General features: G+C 36.6%; 1 protein-coding gene across 6 annotated transcripts in view; it reads left to right on the forward strand.

Annotated features, from left to right (window-relative positions):
* The window catches only part of FNDC3A (fibronectin type III domain containing 3A), a 191,063-nt gene that overhangs the window by 74,065 nt on the left and 94,250 nt on the right, over positions 1–22,748 (forward strand). For all 6 annotated transcript variants that reach the window (XR_014255896.1, XM_082434386.1, XM_082434391.1 and 3 more), the window contains one exon: positions 6,882–6,957. Coding sequence is in view for 4 of the 6 variants with exons in the window: in XM_082434386.1 (XP_082290512.1) it covers positions 6,882–6,957 (76 nt within the window). In the remaining 2 variants the exon portion in view is untranslated. The remainder of the gene's footprint in view (positions 1–6,881; positions 6,958–22,748) is intronic.

Raw genomic sequence — 22,748 nt, forward strand, 5'->3', positions numbered from 1 at the left:
GTGCAGTTTCGATCCCTGGTCAGGGAGCTAAGATTCCACATGCCTTGCGGCCAAAAAACCAAAACATAAAACAGAAGCAATATTGTAACAAATTCATTAAAGACTTTAAAAATGGTCCACCTCAAAAAAAAAATCTTTTTTAAAAGAAAATCCCAAAGAATCCTTACAAAAATGACTAGAGCTAATAAACACATTCAGCAAAGTTGCAGGGTACAAGATCAACAAAAAAAATTCAGCTGTGTTTCTACACATCAACAGTGAAGAATCTGAAAGGAAATTAAGAAAATAATTCCATTTACAGTAGCATGCAAGAGAATAAAATACATAGAAATAAATATTCCCAAGTTGGTGAAAGACTTGTGTGTGGAAAACTACAGAAGTGTGCTGGAAGAAATTAAAGGTGACTTAACTAAATAAAAAGACATCCCATGTTCACGGACTGGAAAACTTAATATTGTAAAGATGGAAACACTGACCAAAGGAAGGTACAGAGTCAATACAATCTTTATTAAAATTCCAGCCGCCTTTTTTGCAGAAATGAAGAAGCTGATCCTTAAATTCATATGGAATTGCAAGGGGTCCTCAATAGCCAAAACAATCTTGAAAAAGAACAACAAAGTTGTTGTTCAACAACTAACACTTCTCGATTTGAAACCTACTACAAAGCTACAGTAGTCAAAATAGTATAGTACTGGCATAAGAATAGATATATATAGGCCAATGGAATAGAATTGAGAGTCCACAAATAAACCTATACCTCTATGGCCAGTTTGTTTCAGACAAGGGTGCCAAAACTGTTCAGTGGGGAAAGAATAGTCTCTTCACAAAACGGTGCTGGGACAACTGGATCTCCACATGCAAAAGAATGAAATTACACCACTACTTCACACCGTATAGAAAAGGGAACTGAAATGAATCAACAACCTAAATAAGCTAAAACTATAAAACTCTTAGAAGAAAGGAAGAGTTCATCTTCATGACCTTGGATTTGGAAGTGGAGTCTTAGATATGACACCAAACTTACAAGCAACAACAACAGCAAAAAAAATTTAGATAAATTGTACTTCATCAAAATTAAAAGTGTTTGTACATAAAAGAACATTATGAAGGAAGTGAAAAGACAACTTCCAAAATGGGATAAAATATTTTCAAATCTTGTGTCTGATAAGGGTCTAGTATCCACAGTATATGAAGAGCTTTTACAACTCAGCAAAAACAGACAACACAATTTAAATTGGGCAAATGACTTGAATACACATTTCTCCCAAGAAGATATACAGATAGCCAACAAACACATGACACAATGCTTGACATCATTTGTCAGGGATGTTAGGGAAATGCAAATCAGAACCACAATGAGATATTACTTTATATCCACTGGATAGCTATAATCAAAATAACAAGCATTAGCAAGAGTCTAGAGAAATTGGAATCCTTGTATATTGTTACTGGGCATGTGAGATGATGCAGCTGCATAAGGAGCATGTGGTGGTTCCTCAAAAAGTTAAATGTAGAGTTACTCTATGACCCAGCAGTTCTACTCCTGGGTACATACCCCCAAAATTGAAAAGAGGAACTCAAATATTTGTACATGAATGTTTACCATAGCACTATTCTCAATAACCAGAAGGTTGAAAACAGTCCAGTTGTTTATCAGTGTTTGAATGGATACATAAATTGTAGTATATCCATACAGTAGAATGTTATTTAGCCATAAAATGAAATGAAGTACTGATACATGCTACAACCTGGATGAACCTTAAAAACGTTATGCTAAGTGAAAGAAACCAGTCATAAAAGATCACATATTATATGATTCTATTTATGTGATACATAGAAATGGGTAAATCCATAGAGACAGAAGGCAAATTGGTGGTTATCAGGGTTTTAAAGAGGGAAAAAGTAGAGTGATTTCTTAATGGAAATGGTGTAGTAAAATGTTTTGGAACTAGAAGAGGTGGTGGTTGCACAACATCGTGAATGTTGTACTAAATGCCTAGAATTGTACACTTTAATATTGATTTATAATTAATATGTGAATTTCACCTCACTGAAAATATTAATAGTGACACTAATGGATTATAATAACATCGATTTTTAAAAGAATCCATGAGCCCATACTCATACTAAGAAATATGTAAAGTTGGGGTGTAGGATAAGGGGAAGAATTCAGAAAAGAAGTCTCTTCTTAATAGAAGAATGCTAACTAGTAACTACAGAAAGAATAGGGGTTTTTTTAATTGCCATTTTACAGCTACCACAATAATGTTTAGTAGTAATTGTTGAAACCATTGGGTGAAAGACTGTTAGGGAATAGAATATTCAGAGAGTCTCAAAGTATCACCATATTGATTGTTTATTACTTTCAAAGGGAAATGGTATCTTTATAATAGAGACATCTAACAGATAATCACCTAAAACCAAGTGATCAAACTTAACACCACTCAGGTATTCTAAAATGGTATATCAAAAAAAAAGAGTGAGTGTGAGAGTGAGCAAATATGGCAACCCATTAACAATTGGTGAATCTAGGTGAGGGGTATATGGGCATTCATTGAATCAATCCTGCAGTTTTTCTGTACATTTGAAATATTACAGAATAAAAGTTGGGGTAAAGATGAAATTTGAATATGACCCTTCCCTGTTTAATAGCCTTGCCTAAAGGTTTAACTCCTTAGCTTTATATTTAAGGTTCTTCATGATCTAGCCCCTGCTTATCCTCCCAATTTTATCTCTTTCCATTGCATTTCTCAAACTAGTTTAGACTTTAGCTATGCCATACTTCTTCCCATTTTCAAATTGTCCGTGATCAATTTACAGACCTACTAGAGAATGGACTTGAGGATACGGGGAGGGGGAAGGGTAAGCTGGGACAAAGTGAGAGAGTGGCATGGACATATATACACTACCAAACGTAAAATAGATAGCTAGTGGGAAGCAGCCGCATAGCACAGGGAGATCAGCTCAGTGCTTTGTGACCACCTAGAGGGGTGGGATAGGGAGGGTGGGAGGGAGGGAGACGCAAGAGGGAAGAGATATGGGGACATATGTATATGTATAACTGATTCACTTTGTTATAAAGCAGAAACTAACACACCATTGTGAAGCAATTATACTCCAATAAAGATGTTTAAAAAAAAAAAATTATCCGTGATCTCTTTCACCACCATGACTTCATACATGCTATGTGTGCTCTCTCCTGGAATGTTCTCTCCCCATCTTTAGCGTGTTAATTCTTGGTTGTCCCTCTGAACATTATGTAGCTATCATCTTCTCCAGGAATCTTCCCTCATCATTGTGGGCTGAGTGGAACCTATAGTACATTGTTCATATCTCTGTTACACCTCTTATTACACTGTACAGTTAATTGGCTGAGTACTTGCCTGTCTCCCTCACAAGACTGTGTATTCCTTGAGGCCTTGGACTGTGATTTATTTTTCTTCTTGGTGTCCATAGTGCATATAAGAGTAGGTGCCACACAGTGGGTGTTTAGATAAATGAATAAATTTAACCTCCTACCATTTTCCTGAACGTCTTATTATAATTTAAAAGAGTTTATCCTTTCTTACTTCATATCAGGATATATCGGTTGTATGTGTACCGTGTTTGGTTTTCTTAGTTTTATTTCTTTTTCCCAACTTTGTAGTGAATGAATTCATTACAGGAATTATTAGTATTTTATAGAACTCCATAGTACAACCAGTACTGATAGAGGGTCATAATTAAAAGAGGTAACATACATGTAAAGCAGACAGCATAGTGTGACACAGTAAGCACTACTTTGGGTCTTGAACCCCATTAAGAATTTAGTGAAATCTAATGAAAATAGTGAACCCTTCCATAGAAAATTGTAATATCTACAGAGAGTTTCATATATAATTCTGCGTGGTTCACAAACCCTTTGAATAGATATCTATGGCCCCCAGGTTAAGAACTCCTGTGCTTTAACCCAGTGCTGGCCTCAGGTATCATCCTTCGGTAATTCACTACCTCTACTAAGTTCTAACACTAATAAGGAAAGGAGTGAAAGAAACATAATGGGTTAAAAAAAATTTTAAAGAACCATGATTTGTTTGAGATTGATAAAAAAATGTATTGGAAATAAAAACAAACTGAAAATCCTCCAGCCCACTTTCAAAATTGTAAGTTTTCTTTAAAACAACTGTTGGATCACGGAATGAAGAAGTAAATGGCAGAAAATCTAAAAAATAATAGTGAAAATATTCTCTGTGGTTAAACTGAGTAAAATTCATGGTTTTAAGTGCATATATTACTAAAGAAATAATAAAATAGAGTATTCAACTGAAAAAGTTAGAAAAACAACATGGTAAGCCTAAGGAAAACAGAAGAAAGGAAATAATAAAAGTTGAAAATAGAAATTAAGGCATTAAAAGAAGCCTACTTAGATGACTGTTGTAACCTCCTGATGAAGAGTTCTTCCTATATCTGGTTGCTACACTGCAGCTAGGGCAATCCTCCATAGCATTACCTGCTTACGTAACTCTTCCTTGCCCTTAGGGTGGCTCACAAGACCCTTCTTAACCCAACTCCTGTCTACCTTTCACCATATTTCTAACTTTTTTCCTGCATCGTTTCCCCAACCCTTATCTCCGCCTGCCCCATTCTCCAGCCATATAAAACTACAGAACTTCTTTTGGTTCATTGAATTTGATAAACTGTTGATGACGTTTCCTTTCCTGGAGCTTTGCATTTGCTCTTCTCTGTACCTTAAAGGCCTTCCCACTCTTCTTGCCTAGCTAGTTCCTTCTCAGTCTTCAGGACTCAGCTTAACTTTTATATTCTCTAGAAAACCATTAAATACATGAACACACACACGTGCATACACATGGTATACACACACATGCTCAAGTAACACTAATTTAAGTACTTGGTCCTGTGTGCTCTGATAGTGCTTAACTTCTCCTGTCATAGCACTTATCACCAATGTCAAAGAAATGTTTGAAGAAGAGTAGTAATCGAGGTACACCAACAGAAAACATATTTCTAAGGTTACAGTGTTTAAAATGATGAAAATAAAAACATATTTCCAAAGCTACTTTTGCCAAAGTAGATAGTGTTATGGATGAGACAGGCCAGAAGAGTATATTGTGTGCTGAAGGAGATATCTTAAATTTAGCAAATTGTATTGGTTAGCTCTCTAAGGAAAAGAAATATTTTTGGATCTTCTCCAGATAAATTTGAGGTGCATTAAAGAACTAAATATAAGCAATTAAATTATATAAAACTAGAAGAAAAGAAAAACTAGCATTTTTATCAAACCTATAGGTCAGCGTTGTCCAATGGAAATATAAAGCCAATCACATAAGTAATTTAAAAAATGTTAGTAGCTACGTTAAAAAGTAAAAACAGGAAAAATTAATTGTAATAATTTTTTATTAACCCAATATGTCCAGAATATTATTTCAATATGTAATCAATATAAAAATTAACAACAAGATATTTTACATGGTTGGGTTCTTTTGTACTAAGTGTTTGAAATTCAGTGTGTATTTTACACCTATGGCACATCTCCATATAGACAAAGACAAGCCACATTTCAAGTGCTTGATAGCCAGCCACAAGTTAAATTTAGAAGCAATAGAAGGTGTCACAAAGGAAAAAATAGGTAACATTGGCTACAGGAAAATAAACAATTAAAAAATTTGAGAAGACAAAATGGGAAAATATTTGCAGCATACCATAGTATATTATTATTATTATTACTACCATTATTATTCAGAGAATTCATATGAATTGCTAAGAACATTTAAGACCCCAAAAGATAAAGATGACAGACAGCCAGTTTACAAAAGAGCCAGTAGCAAATGTAAAGATAGATTTTAACCTCATTAATAATCAAAAAAGTGCAAATTAAGCAATAGTAATATGCTGTTGTCATCTATCAAGGTAGCAAAGATTTTAAAACTATAATTTTTAGGGGTGCAGAGAATGTGTTTAAATGGTGTTCTCATAGACTGAGGAGGAATGTGAATTCGTAAAACCCTTTTAAAAAGTAGTTTAGCAACAGATATGGGAATTCTGTTTCTGGGAATATATCATAAGGAAACAATACTAATTATAGAGATGGGAAAATTACATACCAAAATGCTCACTACCTAAATTCTTTAATTAAGAGGATGGTTAAGTAGTTTATGGTATAAACATTCGATGACATACTTTGAATAATAACATGGAAAAGTGTTTTTTTAATATTAAACCAAAAAAAGACACAGAATTGGAGGTCTTATTTTCCCCCCTATATTTAAGGGGGTAAATTAAGCCTATGCATAGAGAACACGACTAAGAAATTTATCAGAATGCTAACAATGTTTATTAGGATGGAGGGACTTCAGTTTTTTTCCAGTTTTTTGTTTTTCTGTTTTTCAGATGTCATAAGATTAGTGTGTATTACCTATAAAATAAAAAGAAAACTACTCAAAATTATGGGATTAATTTAACATATTTTTAAATATATTGCTAATTTGAGATGTCATACTAATTCAGGGGTGCCATCTTATTCTCTACCTATCAATTTATACTTTATTTTTAGAAAAACACAATACTTTACAATTGGTGAAGTAGGCATAGATGATCCAAATATTTTGTAGTTTGACTCCATCTTTGTTTCAGAGTGAAGTTATTGACTTTCCAATAAAATTGTGCCGCTGTCTTTTTTTATTCCCTTACTTTTGGCTTGAGCCTGACCTCCAGAAAAATGAAGTAATTAATACTTTTCAACAAATGTGTAATCCCCATTTTCCTTCCCAGTTTCATATGATTAAATAGCTCACATCTACTCTCTTACTAGCAACATTTAATATCTTGATATACTGATTTACTCTGTTTCTCTTTTGATTAATACTTCTTCCCCTCATTTTAAGGTTATCCTGGTACAAGTTAACCCAGGGGAAGCATTTACAATAAGAAGAGAAGATGGACAGTTTCAGTGCATTACAGGTAAGAATGGTAATTTATTGTCATTTGAGACAAGACTAAAATTTATGATACATAAAAGTGTATATGCTTGTAGTTTCTTCCTTTCTTTCTCACTACCACCACAACAAGGCACAAACTCTGAATACTTTATGGCTTAACTATTACAGTAGCATCCTAATTAGTCTCTTTGCCCTGGTTTCTTGATTAATCCTACTGTGATGTCACTCCCCTGCTCAGAAATCTTCAGTGAATCCAGTTCAGGTTCCTTAGTCTTTTTGAAAGATCATTTCTTCTTTCTTGCTTGCTTCCCACTTTCCCTTCAATACTGTTTCCCTTCAATCTTGCTAAGTTGGTTTATTCACTGTCTCTGAACCTTTCTTGTACTTACTGTATTCTTCTTCTTATCTATAATTTACCCATATCACCACTACCCCCAGCCTATCCAAATGCTTCCAGACTGAGCTCAGATATTATCTTTAAAAGGTTTTTTATAAAGTCTTTAGTAAGCATCCCTTCCACACAACTTACTAGCCAACACCCCCCGACACACACACACGTTTGTGCCAAAGAAAACTGTCTCCAGATATCACCAAATGTTCCCTGGGAGGCAAAATCACCCCTAGCTGAGAACCACCACTCTGTGTGAAGATGAAAGCAGTAAAAAGGTCATTAGCTTTGGAATTAGAGAACCTGGTTTTAAACCCCAACTCTGCCACTTAACTGGCTGTATGAACTTTTGCATGTTACTTAACCTCTATCAGGTACGTTTCTCAGTAAAATTCCTATCCCTGTGAATAATAACACACCTCATAGGATAATTGTGAGGGTTGACTAATATGTTTATAAAGCACTCTAAACCAGACCTGGCACACATAAGGCACTGAGTAAATGGTGATGGTGGGTACTGTAGCGGTGTTTAATAGAAGGTGACCCCATCTCCTGTGAAAGCCCAAAACACCAATTATTGTGCCATTCATTTAGCAAGAATGTACTTTCTTGTAACAGTTCTTCCAGTTAGTATTTTGAAAAGCCAGTTAAATTTTGTATGTTTAATTTGGAATGTTTATTCAGTCTCTCCAACTAAGTTTTAATAAGGACTTTATGGGCAGATACCATTTCTTACATTTCTTTGTATTCCCTTCAGTTCTTGGCCTTCCACATATTGGGTACCTATCTAATAGTTATTACTTTCATTTGAAAAGAGCACGTTAGAAGTGGGGGGACCGTATGCTTTATCATCCAAACCAGGATACTCTTTTTTTTTAAACATCTTTATTGGAGTATAATTGCTTTACAATGGTGTGTTAGTTTCTGCTTTATAACAAAGTGAATGAGTTATACATATACATATGTCCCCATATCTCTTCCCTCTTGCGTCTCCCTCCCTCCCACCCTCCCTATCCCACCCCTCTAGGTGGTCACAAAGCACCGAGCTGATCTCCCTGTGCTATGAGGCTGCTTCCCACTAGCTATTTTACATTTGGTAGTGTATATATGTCCATGCCACTCTCTCACCCTGTCACATCTTACCCCTCCCCCTCCCCATATCCTCAAGTCCATTCTCTAGTGGGTCTGTGTCTTTATTCCCGTCTTGCCACTAGGTTCTTCATGACTTTTTTTTTTTTTCCTTAGATTACATATATATGTGTTAGCATACTGTATTTGTTCTTCTCTTTCTAACTTACTTCACTCTGTATGACAGACTCTAACTCCATCCACCTCACTACAAATACCTCCATTTCATTTCTTTTTATGGCTGAGTAATATTCCATTGTATATATGTGCCACGTCTTCTTTATGCATTCATCCAATGACAGGCACTTAGGTTGCTTCCATATCCTGGCTATTGTAAATAGAGCTGCTATGAACATTTTGGTACATGACTCTTTTTGAATTATGGTCTTCTCAGGGTATATGCCCAGTAGTGGGATTGCTGGGTCGTATGGTAGTTCTATTTTTAGTTTTTTAAGGAACCTCCATACTGTTCTCCATAGTGGCTGTATCAGTTTACATTCCCACCAACAGTGCAAGAGTGTTCCCTTTTCTACACACCCTCTCCAGCATTTATTGTTTCTAGATTTTTGATGATGGCCATTCTGACTGGTGTGAGATGATATCTCATTGTAGTTTTGATTTGCATTTCTCTAATGATTAATGATGTTGAGCATTCTTTCATGTGTCTGTTGGCAATCTGTATATCTTCTTTGGAGAAATGTCTGTTTAGGTCTTCTGCCCATTTTTGGATTGGGTTGTTTGTTTTTTTGTTATTGAGCTGCATGAGCTGCTTGTAAATCTTGGAGATTAATCCTTTGTCAGTTGCTTCATTTGCAAATATTTTCTCCCATTCTGAGGGTTGTCTTTTGGTCTTGTTTATGGTTTCCTTTGCTGTGCAAAAGCTTTTAACTTTCATTAGGTCCCATTTGTTTATTTGTGTTTTTATTTCCATTTCTCTAGGATTTGGGTTCAAAAAGGATCTTGCTGTGATTTATGTCATAGAGTGTTCTGCCTATGTTTTCCTCTAAGAGTTTGATAGTGTCTGGCCTTACATTTAGGTCTTTAATCCATTTTGGGTTTACTTTTGTGTATGGTGTTAGGGAGTGTTCTAATTTCATACTTTTACATGTACCTGTCCAGTTTTCCCAGCACCACTTACTGAAGAGGCTGTCATTTCTCCACTGTATATGCTTGCCTCCTTTATCAAAGATAAGGTGACCATATGTGCGTGGGTTTATCTCTGGGTTTTCTATCCTGTTCCATTGATCTATGTTTCTGTTTTTGTGCCAGTACCAAACTCTTGATTACTGTAGCTTTGTAGTATAGTCTGAAGTCAGGGAGCCTGATTCCTCCAGCTCCATTTTTCGTTCTCAAGATTGCTTTGGCTATTCGGGGTCTTTTGTGTTTCCATACAAATTGTGAAATTTTTTGTTCTAGTTCTGTGAAAAATGCCAGTGGTAGTTTGATAGGGATTGCATTGAATCTGTAGATTGCTTTGGGTAGTAGAGTCATTTTCACAATATTGATTCTTCCAATGCAAGAACATGGTATATCTCTCCATCTATTTGTATCATCTTTAATTTCTTTCATCAGTGTCTTATAGTTTTCTGCATACAGGTCTTTTGTCTCCTTAGGTAGGTTTATTCCTAGATATTGTATTCTTTTTGTTGCAGTGGTAAACGGGAGTGTTTTCTTAAATTCACTATCAGATTTTTCATCATTAGTGTATAGGAATGCAAGAGATTTCTGTGCATTAATTTTGTGTCCTGCTGCTTTACCAAATTCATTGATTAGTTCTAGTAGTTTTCTGGTAGCATCTTTAGGATTCTCTATGTATAGTATCATGTCATCTGCAAACAGTGACAGCTTTACTTCTTCTTTTCCGATTTGGATTCCTTTTATTTCTTTGTCTTCTCTGATTGCTGTGGCTAACACTTCCAAAACTATGTTGAATAATAGTGGTGAGAGTGGGCAACCTTGTCTTGTTCCTGATCTTAGTGGAAATGGTTTCAGTTTTTCACCATTGAGGACAATGTTGGCTGTGGGTTTGTCATATATGGCCTTTATTATGTTGAGGAAAGTTCCCTCTGCCTACTTGCTGCAGGGCTTTTATCATAAATGGGTGTTGAATTTTGTCGAAAGCTTTCTCTGCATCTATTGAGATGATCATATGGTTTTTCTCCTTCAATTTGTTAATATGATGTATCACGTTGATTGATTTGCGTATATTGAAGAATCCTTGCATTCCTGGAATAAACCCCGCTTGATCATGGTGTATGATCCTTTTAATGTGCTGTTGGATTCTGTTTGCTAGTATTTTGTTGAGGATTTTTGCATCTATGTTCATCAGCGATATTGGCCTGTAGTTTTCTTTCTTTGTGACATCTTTGTCTGGTTTTGCTATCAGGGTGATGGTGGCCTCGTAGAATGAGTTGGGGAGTGTTCCTCCCTCTGCAATATATTGAAAGGGTTTGAGAAGGATAGGTGTTAGCTCTTCTCTAAATGTTTGATAGAATTCGCCTGTGAAGCCATCTGGTCCTGGGCTTTTGTTTGTTGGAAGATTTTTAATCACAGTTTCAATTTCAGTGCTTGTGATTGGTCTGTTCATATTTTCTATTTCTTCCTGGTTCAGTCTCGGCAGGTTGTGCATTTCTAAGGATTTGTCCATTTCTTCTAGGTTGTCCATTTTATTGGCATAGAGTTGCTTGTAGTAATCTCTCATGATCCTTTGTATTTCTGCAGTGTCAGTTGTTACTTCTCCTTTTTCATTTCTAATTCTGTTGATTTGAGTCTTCTCCCTTTTTTTCTTGATGAGTCTGGCTAATGGTTTATCAATTTTGTTTATCTTCTCAAAGAACCAGCTTTTAGTCTTGTTGATCTTTGCTGTTGTTTCCTTCATTTCTTTTTCATTTATTTCTGATCTGATCTTTATGATTTCTTTCCTTCTGCTAGCTTTGGGGGTTTTTTGTTCTTCTTTCTCTAATTGCTTTAGGTGCAAGGTTAGGTTGTTTATTCGAGATGTTTCCTGTTTCTTGATGTAGGCTTGTATTGCTATAAACTTCCCTCTTAGAACTGCTTTTGCTGCCTCCCATAGGTTTTGGGTCGTCATGTCTCCATTGTCATTTGTTTCTAGGTATTTTTTGATTTCCCCTTTGATTTCTTCAGCGATGACTTCGTTATTAAGTAGTGTATTGTGTAGCCTCTATGTGTTTGTATTTTTTACAGATCTTTTCCTGTAATTGATATCTAGTCTCATAGCGTTGTGGTCGGAAAAGATACTTGATACAATTTCAATTTTCTTAAATTTACCAAGGCTTGATTTGTGACCCAAGATATGATCTATCCGGGAGAATGTTCCATGAGCACTTGAGAAAAATGTGTATTCTGTTGATTTGGGGTGGAATGTCCTATAAATATCAATTAAGTCCATCTTGTTTAATGTATCATTTAAAGCTTGTGTTTCCGTATTTATTTTCATTTTGGATGATCTGTCCATTGGTGAAAGTGGGGTGTTAAAGTCCCCTACTATGATTGTGTTACTGTCGATTTCCCCTTTTATGGCTGCTAGTATTTGCCTTATATATTGAGGTGCTCCTATATTGGGTGCATAAATATTTACAATTGTTATACCTTCCTCTTGGATCGATCCCTTGATCATTATATAGTGTCCTTCTTTGTCTCTTATAATAGTCTTTATTTTAAAGTCTATTTTGTCTGATATGAGAATTGCTACTCCAGCTTTCTTTTGATTTCCATTTGCATGGAATATCTTTTTCCATCCCCTCACTTGCAGTCTGTATGTGTCCCTACGTCTGAAGTGGGTCTCTTGTAGACAGCATATATACGGGTCTTGTTTTTGTATCCATTCAGCCAGTCTGTGTCTTTTGGTGGGAGCATTTAATCCATTTACATTTAAGGTAATTATTGATATGTATGTTCCTATTCCCATTTTCTTAAATGTTTTGGGTTTGTTATTGTAGGTGTTTTCCTTCTCTTGTGTTTCTTGCCTAGAGAAGTTCCTTTAGCATTTGCTGTAAAGCTGGTTTGGTGGTGCTGAACTCTCTCAGCTTTTGCTTGTCTGTAAAGGTTTCAGTTTCTCCATCAAATCTGAATAAGATCCCTGCTGGGTAGAGTAATCTTGGTTGTAGGTTTTTCTCCTTCATCACTTTAAGTATATCCTGCCACTCCCTTCTGGCTTGAAGAGTTTCTGCTGAAAGATCAGCTGTTAACCTTATGGGGAATTCCCTTGTGTGTTATTTGTTGTTTTTCCCTTGCTGCTTTCAATATGTTTTCTTTATGTTTAATTTTTGGTAGTTTGATTAATATGTGTCTTGGCATGTTTCTCCTTGGATTAATCCTGTATGGGACTCTCTGTGCTTCCAGGACTTGATTCACTATTTCCTTTCCCATATTAGGGAACTTTTCAACTATAATCTCTTCAAATATTTTCTCAGTCCCTTTCTTTTTCTCTTCTTCTTCTGGGACCCCTATAATTCGAATGTTGGTGCCTTTAATGTTGTCCCAGAGGTCTCTGAGACTGTCCTCAGTTCTTTTCATTCTTTTTTCTTTATTCTGCTCTGCAGTAGTTATTTCCACTATTTTATCTTGCAGGTCACTTATCCGTTCTTCTGCCTCAGTTATTCTGCTATTGATCCCTTCTAGAGTATTTTTAATTTCATTTATTGTGTTTTTCATCATTGCTTGGTTTCTCTTTAGTTCTTCTACGTCCTTGTTAAATGTTTCTTGCATTTTGTCTATTCTGTTTCCAAGATTTTGGATCATCTTTACTATCATTATTCTGAATTCTTTTTCAGGTAGACTGCCTATTTCCTCTTCATTTGTTAGGTCTGGTGTGTTTTGACCCTGCTCCTTCATCTGCTGTGTGTTTTTCTGTCTTCTCATTTTGCTTATCTTACTGTGTTTGGGGTCTCCTTTTCACAGGCTGCAGGTTCGTAGTTCCCGTTGTTTTTGGTATCTGTCCCCAGTGGCTAAGGTTGGTTCAGTGGGTTGTGTAGGTTTCCTGGTGGAGGGGACTAGTGCCTGTGTTCTGGTGGATGAGGCTGAACCTTGTCTTTCTGCTGGGCACGTTCATATCTGGTGTTGTGTTTTGGGGTGTCTGTGGCCTTATTATGATTTTAGGCAGCCTCTCTGCTAATGGATGGGGCAGTGTTCCTGTCTTGCTAGTTGTTTGGCATAGGGTGTCCAGCACTGTAGCTTGCTGGTCGTTGAGTGAAGCTGGGTCTTGATGTTGAGATGGAGATCTCTGAGAGATTTTTGCCGTTTGGTATTACGTGGAGCTGGGAGGTCTCTTGTGGACCAGTGTCCTGAAGTTGGCTCTCCCACCTCAGAGGCACAGCCCTGATGCCTGGCTGGAGCACCAAGAGCCTTTCATCCACATGACTCATAATAAAAGGGAGAAAAAATAGAAGGAGAGAAAGAGAGAGGATAAAATTTTTAAAAAATAAAATAAAATAAAGCTATTATAATAAAAAATAAGAAAAAAATTATTAAGAAAAAATTAAGAAAAAATTTTTATTTTTTAAAATAAATTTATTTTTTATAATAAATAAGAAAAAATTATTAATAAAAAAATTTATTAAGAAATAAAAATTTTAATTTTTTAAAATAAAAATTTAGAAAAAAATTATTTAAAAATTTTTTTTAATTTTTTTTTTTTTTTTTAAATAACCTCATCTTAATCTGGAAATGCACAAATCTCTCTTTTTTTTTCATTTTTTTTTTTTTTTTTTTTTTTTTAGTTTTTGGCTGTTTTGGGTCTTCGTTTCTGTGCGCGGGCTTTCTCCAGTTGCGGCAAGCGGGGGCCACTCTTCATCGCGGTGCACGGGCCTCTCACTATCGCAGGCTCTCTTGTTGCGGAGCACAGGCTCCAGACGCACAGGCTCAGTAATTGTGGCTCACGGGCCCAGTTGCTCCGCGGCATGTGGGATCTTCCCAGACCAGGGCTCGAACCCGTGTGCCCTGCATTGGCAGGCAGATTCTCAACCACTGCGCCACCAGGGAAGCCCCTACCACCTTTCAGTTTGCCATTCTGCTCATTGGTTAGGTTTATTTATACTTCCTGATTCTAACCTATACCTCATTTTTGCCATCTTAAGTCACTGTTAATGGGTTTTAGCACAAATACCTCATTACTTTTGAAACTGAAGTACTATCTTGAATCTGTTTTTTTTTTTCTATTAAAAGTTACTTTGAAACATCTAACAACTTGATGTTTTTTGGGGTTTTTTAGTGATTGCGTTGATAGCATGTCAACAGATTGTTTTTTGTATAATGATAGATATTATGGAAATTCATTTTTGCTTGGTAATTGTGCATAGGAATGTAAAAATTTATTATGTGAATAAATCTTAAGGTTTAGTATTAATAGATCTTTGTAACAAGTGCTAAAGACTGCCCTACTTAGTTTTGTTTTGTGGGGAGGTACACAGAATAGAGAATTAACCGAAGTTTCTGAATTTGGCTTACTGGTGATGTCCTAGAAGCACATTTTGTAGAGCGTATGTGGTGAACTCTTAAGATCCCTGTTGTAGAGCTGGCCTTCCTGGCAATAAATTGGTACCCATCCTTCAGACATTATCTGTTCTGTGAAGTGTTTGCAGACAAGATCTTTCTTAAGTTTCTCTCCTCTTCTACCCCTGGATACACATACAGAAATCATTGAGGGCAGAAATTGTTTGACATTTTTGTAAACCTCCTGTCTTGCATAGTGCCCAGCACATACAGAATGCTCAGTAAATGTTTAATTAAGTTGAATGAGAAAGAGAAAAAGCTAACCTTTCTTGAGCATTTCCATGTGCCAAACAAATGGAGTCTATATAGACAAACAATTTTATCTAAAAACCCTCCTTATTGAGAGGCAGGTATGGCTTTCTTTTTTTTCCCCTTTTCTTCCATGGCATCTCAAAATGAATAAATACACTAAATAATATGAATTTATTAATTAAATATCTAGTGGTTTTGCATTGTTATGGGACTTTTGCTGTGGTATGATTCCATGCTGTCCGTGCAAGATACAAAGTTATCTTTAAAAAAAAAACTGAATATATAAACCAGCTATGCTTGAATAGTTTTTATATGCCCTGACCCCTTCGAATGATATACTTTAGGAGAGAAAGATATTGATGAATGTTCAATTTTGTTAACCTAATAAGGCAGCAGTTAAGCAAATGCTACCTGGGTTGAGTTTCAGCTCTGCTGCTTACTATTACATCAGTAAGATTACATTAAGCAATTTAGTGATTATTTTTACATCCTGTCTTATACTTGTTTGTGTAAAGAGAGAGAGAGTGTGTGTGTGAAAGAGTCTATCCATCACAGAGGATTTGGACTATAATTAGTCATAGAGATTATTATTACACCATACCTTTTTGACATATTGTTTATATCTGTGGAATCATAAAACCCAAAAAGCTACATCAGATATATACACCCTAATTATGTTGATCATGGATTAACCAGATCTACATTTTGATGATTTGTTTTGCAATGTTGCTTCCACAATTGCATTTCAGCACGAATGAGGACCTCATATTCTTCATTCATTCAGTATTCAGTAAGAGACAAAAGTTGAATAAGCAAGCACTCTTTACTTCCTCAAGGTTATTTGACAGATTTTCTCATATATCTTTATGGGAAGATAAAATAAAATTTCGTCCCTGGCCCACTGCCAGTCTAAAGCTTTGTCTTATATTATCCAGGACTTTGTTTTTTTTTTTTTAATAGATCTTTATTGGAGTATAATTGCTTCACAATACTATGTTAGTTTCTGTTGTACACTAAAGTGAATCAGCCATATGCGTACATATGTCCCCATATCCCCTCCCCTCCCATCCTCCCTATCCCACCACTCTAGGTCATTGCAAAGCACTGAGCTGATCTCCCTGTGCTGTGCAGCTGCGTCCCACTAGCTATCTGTTTTACATTTGGTAGTGTATATATGTCCATGCCACTCTCTTACTTCACCCCAGCTGACCCTTCCCCCTCCCCGTGTCCTCAAGTCCATTCTCTGTGTCTACATCTTTATTCCTGACCTGTAACTAGGTTCATCAGTACCATTTTTTTTTTTTTTTAGATTCCATGTCACTAATCATTAGAGAAATGCAAATCAAAAGTACAATGAGGTATTACCTCACACCTGTCAGAATGGACATTATCAAAAAATCTAGAAACAATAAATGCTGGAAAGGGTGTGGTGAAAAGGGAACCCTCCTGCACTGTTGGTGGGAATGTAAATTGATACAGCCACTATGGAAAACAATATGGAGGTTCCTTAAAAAACTAAAAATAGAACTACCATACGACCCAGCAATCCCACTACTGGGCATATACCCTGAGAAAACCATAATTCAAAAGGAGTCATGTACCACAATGTTCATTGCAGCACTATTTACAATAGCCAGGACATGGAACCAACCTAAATGTCCATCAACAGATGAATGGATAAAGAAGATGTGACACATACATACAATGGAATATTACTCAGCCATAAAAAGAAATGAAATTGAGTTATTTGTAATGAGGTGAATGGACCTAGAGTCTGTCATACACAGTGAAGTAAGTCAGAAAGAGGACTTTGTTCTTTAGGGCTCTCTTTCTGTATACCTTTAATCAATAGCTTTGGCAAAAATAAGTGACACATTTATAAAATTACCAGGTATCAGACAGTTACCAAGGACAGCTAATAACATTAAGTAAATGCCAAGCTCAAGAAGATCATAATATATTGAAATGATAGGTCAAAACCAATAGGATAAAATTTAACAGGAATAATACAAAGTTATACATTTTGATTTAAAAAATTAATTGCACTGGTACCATATAGATGATGTGTATCAGAGTTCCATTTTGAAACTGACTCTTGTCAATTAAGCACAAAAGGAGTTTATTACTGTGATACTGAGATCCTCTCCCTTCTTCCCTTTCCTTCCTAGCACTTAAGTCCTAAAGTCATTAGATGGGGCAGAACTATGTAGACACTTGTCTTAGTCCATTAGGGCTGCCATAACAGAAATGCCATAGACTGGGTGGCTTATAAACAACAGAAATACATTTCTCACAGTTCTGGAGGCTGGCAGTCCAAGATCAGGGTGCCAGCATGGTCAGGTTCTGGTGAGAGCCCTTTTCCCGTTTACAGACTGCTGACTCTCACTGTAATCTTACATGGTGGAAGGGACAAAGGAGCTCTCCGGGTTCTCTTTTATAAGAGCATTAGTCCCATTCATGAGGGCTCCACCTTCATGTCCTCATCACCTCCCAAAAATCCCATCTCTTAATACCATCACATTGGGGTTAGGGTTTCAATAAAGGAATTTGGGGGGGGGACACAGACGTTCAATCTATGGCAGCACTGCACTGTTGGGGAGTTGGGGAGGTGAGCTGCAGTGCCCCAGGGTAGGATGTCAGAGCGGGAGGAGCTCATCACATAGGGCAACAGCCTAGTGTAGAGAGTCAGAGCCCAAACAGAGTAAGGAGGAAATTCACACAGCAAGGTGGCCTGCTGTACGGACTCAGAGCCTAAACAGGCTGAGACGGGTGTCCTCAAGAAGGGGTGGCCGGGTATGGATCGGCGCCCAAGCAGGGTAAGGGGGTAGTCCCCATGGTGGGGTGAGGGGTGGAGTGGCCTGGTGTGGGAAGTCAGAGCCCAGATGTGGTGAGAAGAGAATATGCACAAAACTGGAGTGGGTAGCCCAGCACAGGGCATTAGAGCTTGTGTGTGACCACACGGAGCCAAGGAAAGAACATTCACGTGGGAGTGGGGGTTAGGGGCAGGAAACTCAACATGGGAAGTCAGAGCCTGAATGACTTTCTGGGATGACAATATTGAATATCCCTTCTTTCTGGGATAACATCTTGAACTTCCCTTGCCCCAGACCTAGAATCAGAAATGTATGATTTTTCTGACTCAGTTGCCCCAGGATTCATTCTAGTTTCCTCCCTTTCCACATCTGTAACTCCTTTTCTGCTGTATAAGTCTTATCCCAGAAAGAAGGAAGTGCTGAAAAACGGATGGAGACATGTCAAAAGGATGTAGTAGCCAGCTTGAAGGAACTTCCATTAGCAAAATCAGGCACAATTTGAGCATCAAAATAATGATAGATATGGATTAAAGTCCACTGAATAAAATAGGAAACAATGAGTTCACACAAATATAAATAAATAAATGAATAAATTGCAAGTCTGATGAAAAATGGACTGTTTACATAGTTTCAAACTACGTCCCCACAAAATACTTATTGATTAAAGGCAAAAAAAAAAAGTAACTTTACAGTTATGGACACCGTCTTAATCAGGTGATCAAATTGTATGTCATCAGTAATGTCAGAAATCAAAACTGTGTGCTACTTGATATGATGCATTAAGAGGAACATGGTGTCACTTCTGTGATATTTCTGCCAAAAATGCATGATCTGAATCTAAACTCAAGGAAATAGTAGACAAACTCAAATCTAGAGACATTCTACAACATAACTAGCCTTTCATCTTCAAAGGTCAAGATCATGAAAGTCAAGGAAAGACTGAGGAACTGTTCAGAATGAGAGACTAAAGAGACATCCTAACTAGTTGCAATATGTGATTCTGAACTAGACCCTTTGTCTGGAAAGCACATTATTAGGACAATTGGTGAATCTTGTGTGGGGTTTGAAATTAGGTGGTTTATTAGTTTCTTAGGGCTTCCATAACAAAGCACCACAAACTGGGTGGCTTAAAAGAACAGAAATTTAATATCTCACAGTTCTGGAGGCTGGAAGTCCAAGATCAGCATGTCAGTAGGATTGGTTCTTTCTGAGGGAGACTTTCGTCTTTTTCCTAGCTGTTAGTGATGGCCAGCAATACTTGGGGTTTCTTGGTTTGTAGATGCATCACTCCAGTCTCTGCCTCCATCTTCATGTGGTATTCTCCCTGTGTCTCTGTGTCTTCACATGGCTCTCTTCTTAAAAGGATTCCATATTGGATTAGTACCATACTCTACTCCAGCATGACCTCATCTTAACTAATTATATCTGCAGTGACCCTATTCCCAAATAAAGTCACACTCTGAAGTACTGGTACTTAAACATATCTTTTGGTGTGGGGGACACAATTTTACCCATAACAGGTAGTAACAAGGTATCAATGTCAATTTCCTGGTTTTGATGGTTGTGTGGTTATATCGGAGAATACGTACTAAATGCACACTAAAGTATTCCATGGGTGATGAGTCATCATGTCAGCCTCTTACTTTCAAATGGTTTAGGGAAGAAAATTCTTGGTGCCAGCTGGACATGCAGCTTTTTTTGTAAATTTGTGATTATTTCGAATTTTTTAAAAAATATTACTTTAAGAAAATGGTATTGGATATCTTATAGAATCTTTGGGAGTATTAGAGAACTGTACTCAAGGCTAAGCTTAAGGAACAATGCCCCAAAACCATGCTACAGTACTAGTTTGATTAGGAAATCATCATGAATGCCATGATTGTACCCATGCCCTTTCTCCACTAAGAATTCAAGGTCACTTGCTTCCAGCACAGATACCACTTCTGGAACAGGAATCTTGTAGCACCCACCACTGCCTCCTACGTTATCAGCACCTATAGGAGAAATATTCTTCACCTCACACCAAGGTGACTCCTCCAACACACAAAAGGACTTTAGATCGTATGCATCAAAACAAATGACAGTGTCCACTATAGTGCAGGAGAGGAGGACTTAACTTTATGACTAGAACTTGTTATTTTAGTAGAACTAGAGCTAAGTGTGAGTCACTTATTGAATCTCACTTACAAAAGTAAAAACAAACAAAATCTTGAACTGCAAAAATAGAAATGTATGTTCAAAACAGATGGTGTAGTACTGTGGTTAGATGGTATCCTTTTAACATGTTTGAAACAGGTGAGAGAGAGTTACAGGGAAACAAATTTTGACTCACAGGGAAAAACTGTCCAACAATTATGGCTGTATAAAAATGGAGTCATTGCTTGATTATACCAGACTCTCATCATTATGTATGCTTATGTACTGGTTAGATGATATTATAAAAAGTAATTCTTGCATAGTGAAAGAATTTTGGTTGTGCAAGTTCCAGCATTCATTCTATCTAAAGATTCTTTGATTCCAAAATAATCTTTTAATTAAACTGAGATCTCCTTATTTTTGGAAGTGAGTACTCTGAATGAGAGTCTTAAATTTAACAAGTATATCTGTGCACTGGCACACTTCATAGAGTAATCGAGCTAGTGAATAGTTATTGCTCCTAATAGACCTATAAATAGCATGCCAACTAGCTAATTTACTAGTCCAAATTCCTAATGAAATAAACACTTGTGAGAGAAGCTTCCACTAAACTTCAAATCTTATAGGGACAGAAACAGTGATGCTGTCTTTAGCTTGGTACATAAAACCTTACTTGACGAAAATGGTCAAGGAATATTAGCTTCCTTCTATTTTGTTTCCTTAACAACAAAAATTGTCCTTTTTTTTTTTTCTTTGATTCTTTGTGTGAAAATAATGCCTTTTGCTTAGTAGGCATGCTGTCGATATTTATTAAAATTAACTGCTAAAATATCTTTAAATATATTGGTATACTTGTTCGCCTTGGTAACTACTATATACTGAAAATATACTTTTATACTTAGGGGTATTTTAGTGCCTTAGAGTCTTCAATATGAGCACCAATTAAAATTGTAGGGTAATATGGAAATATTAATTTAAAAATGTAAAAATATAAATGTAGTGAGCCATAGATAATGCCCAGATATTAATCATTTAGCCAAATCCTGGATTTCTGCCTATTTTCTTATGATTTGACTCTCATATGTAGAAAAATTGTCAAAGTGAATTCAGGTTTGTTGAAAGCTATTAACCTTTGTTTTCTCATAGCTCACCTTACTTAGGGAAGTCAGGAACCTAACTGACAATTCCGGAGTGTGTTGATCCTGAGCCCCTTCACCCACTAGAGTTAGTATGCCATCAATACTACCTCTAAATCTTCCTGCTTTCCTTTTTGCTTCCAGATGGCTCTGACCAGCTTCTGAGTAGTTACTCATGTTTATTTCACCACTGTTACTGTTGGTGTCATTTTCCAGTCTGCCAGTGGGAGGTTATTGGGCCCTTGTTGCTTCTACTGTCACCTCATTCAAAGAGTGGCCAGCACTGTTGCTCCTGGGGCAGTTATCGTCAGCACCTCTGCTCCTGTTTTTCTTCTCTTTACTGCTGCTGCTCTTTATTACTGCTTTTCCGCTCTCACCTTATCTCCTCATACACCTGATCCAGACTCTTCGTGCCATTGTAGGGGTTTTTGAAGTTAAGGGGAGGTTTGTCCCCACTAGTAAGTACCACTCTGTCCTTCTCTGTGTGTTTTGGGATCATGGTGAGTATAAACACACGTGTCTAGCCTCCCTCCCGCAATTGGTCTGCTCTTTCATATTTGCCATCTCCTTTGCAGAGCATTTTATTAGCAAGTCTCCTCCTAAACTGAGCCAGATGACCTTTGAGGTCCTTAATAAAACAATATTTTGTTAAATACTTACAAGCTCTGTATCCCATTTATCCCAACTCTGTTACCTCAGAGTGAATTCTCTGCGCTCCAAAAGTTGGAGCTCCTGGCCTTGCCCTTCTCTGTGTTCTAGTCTGAATCCTTATGCTCATCAGATATAATCAAATCCCTTTTGTCTTCATGGTTTTACCTTTGCTAGTAATATCTCATAAATGAAATCATACAACATGTAGAATTTTATTTCTGGCTTCTTTCACTTAGTGCAACAAGTTTGAGATCTGTCCATGTTGTGCACGTATCAATAGTTTGCTCATTTTTATTGCTGAGTTGTATTACAATTCATGGATACCCCTATCTTGTTTCTTTACTCACTTGTTGAGGGGCATTTGAGTTGTTTCCAGATTTTGGTTAACATAAATAAAATGGTTGCAAATGTTTGTGTAAAAAAATAAAAAAGCCCTTTTCTCCCAGGTTGTCTTTGTTGGGGATGGGAAAGGAAGATGGAGTTTTCATGCAAGTAGGACTCCTAGTGACCTTCTCTGATACCCTGGAATACCTGAGACATGTATACAAACTATGCCTCAGGCCCCATGAATCTTGTTAGATATGTCAGACCTTTGATATTAAAAATACCTCTGAAATTTATTAGAGGTTAAATGTCTATTGTTTTATATATTATGGTCACTACACTTTTTGCTATAGTTACTATAACTAGCAGTATGAAATATAACTTTTCTTCCTAAATTCACAACAATAAAACTTTAAAGAAATAACAAAATATGTGAATTAATTAATGGTGCATTTTTAAAGGTACAAGTCTGGGA

The sequence above is a fragment of the Balaenoptera physalus genome (genome assembly GCF_965194825.1).
Source record: "Balaenoptera physalus genome assembly, chromosome: 18".
Taxonomy (NCBI): domain Eukaryota; kingdom Metazoa; phylum Chordata; class Mammalia; order Artiodactyla; family Balaenopteridae; genus Balaenoptera; species Balaenoptera physalus.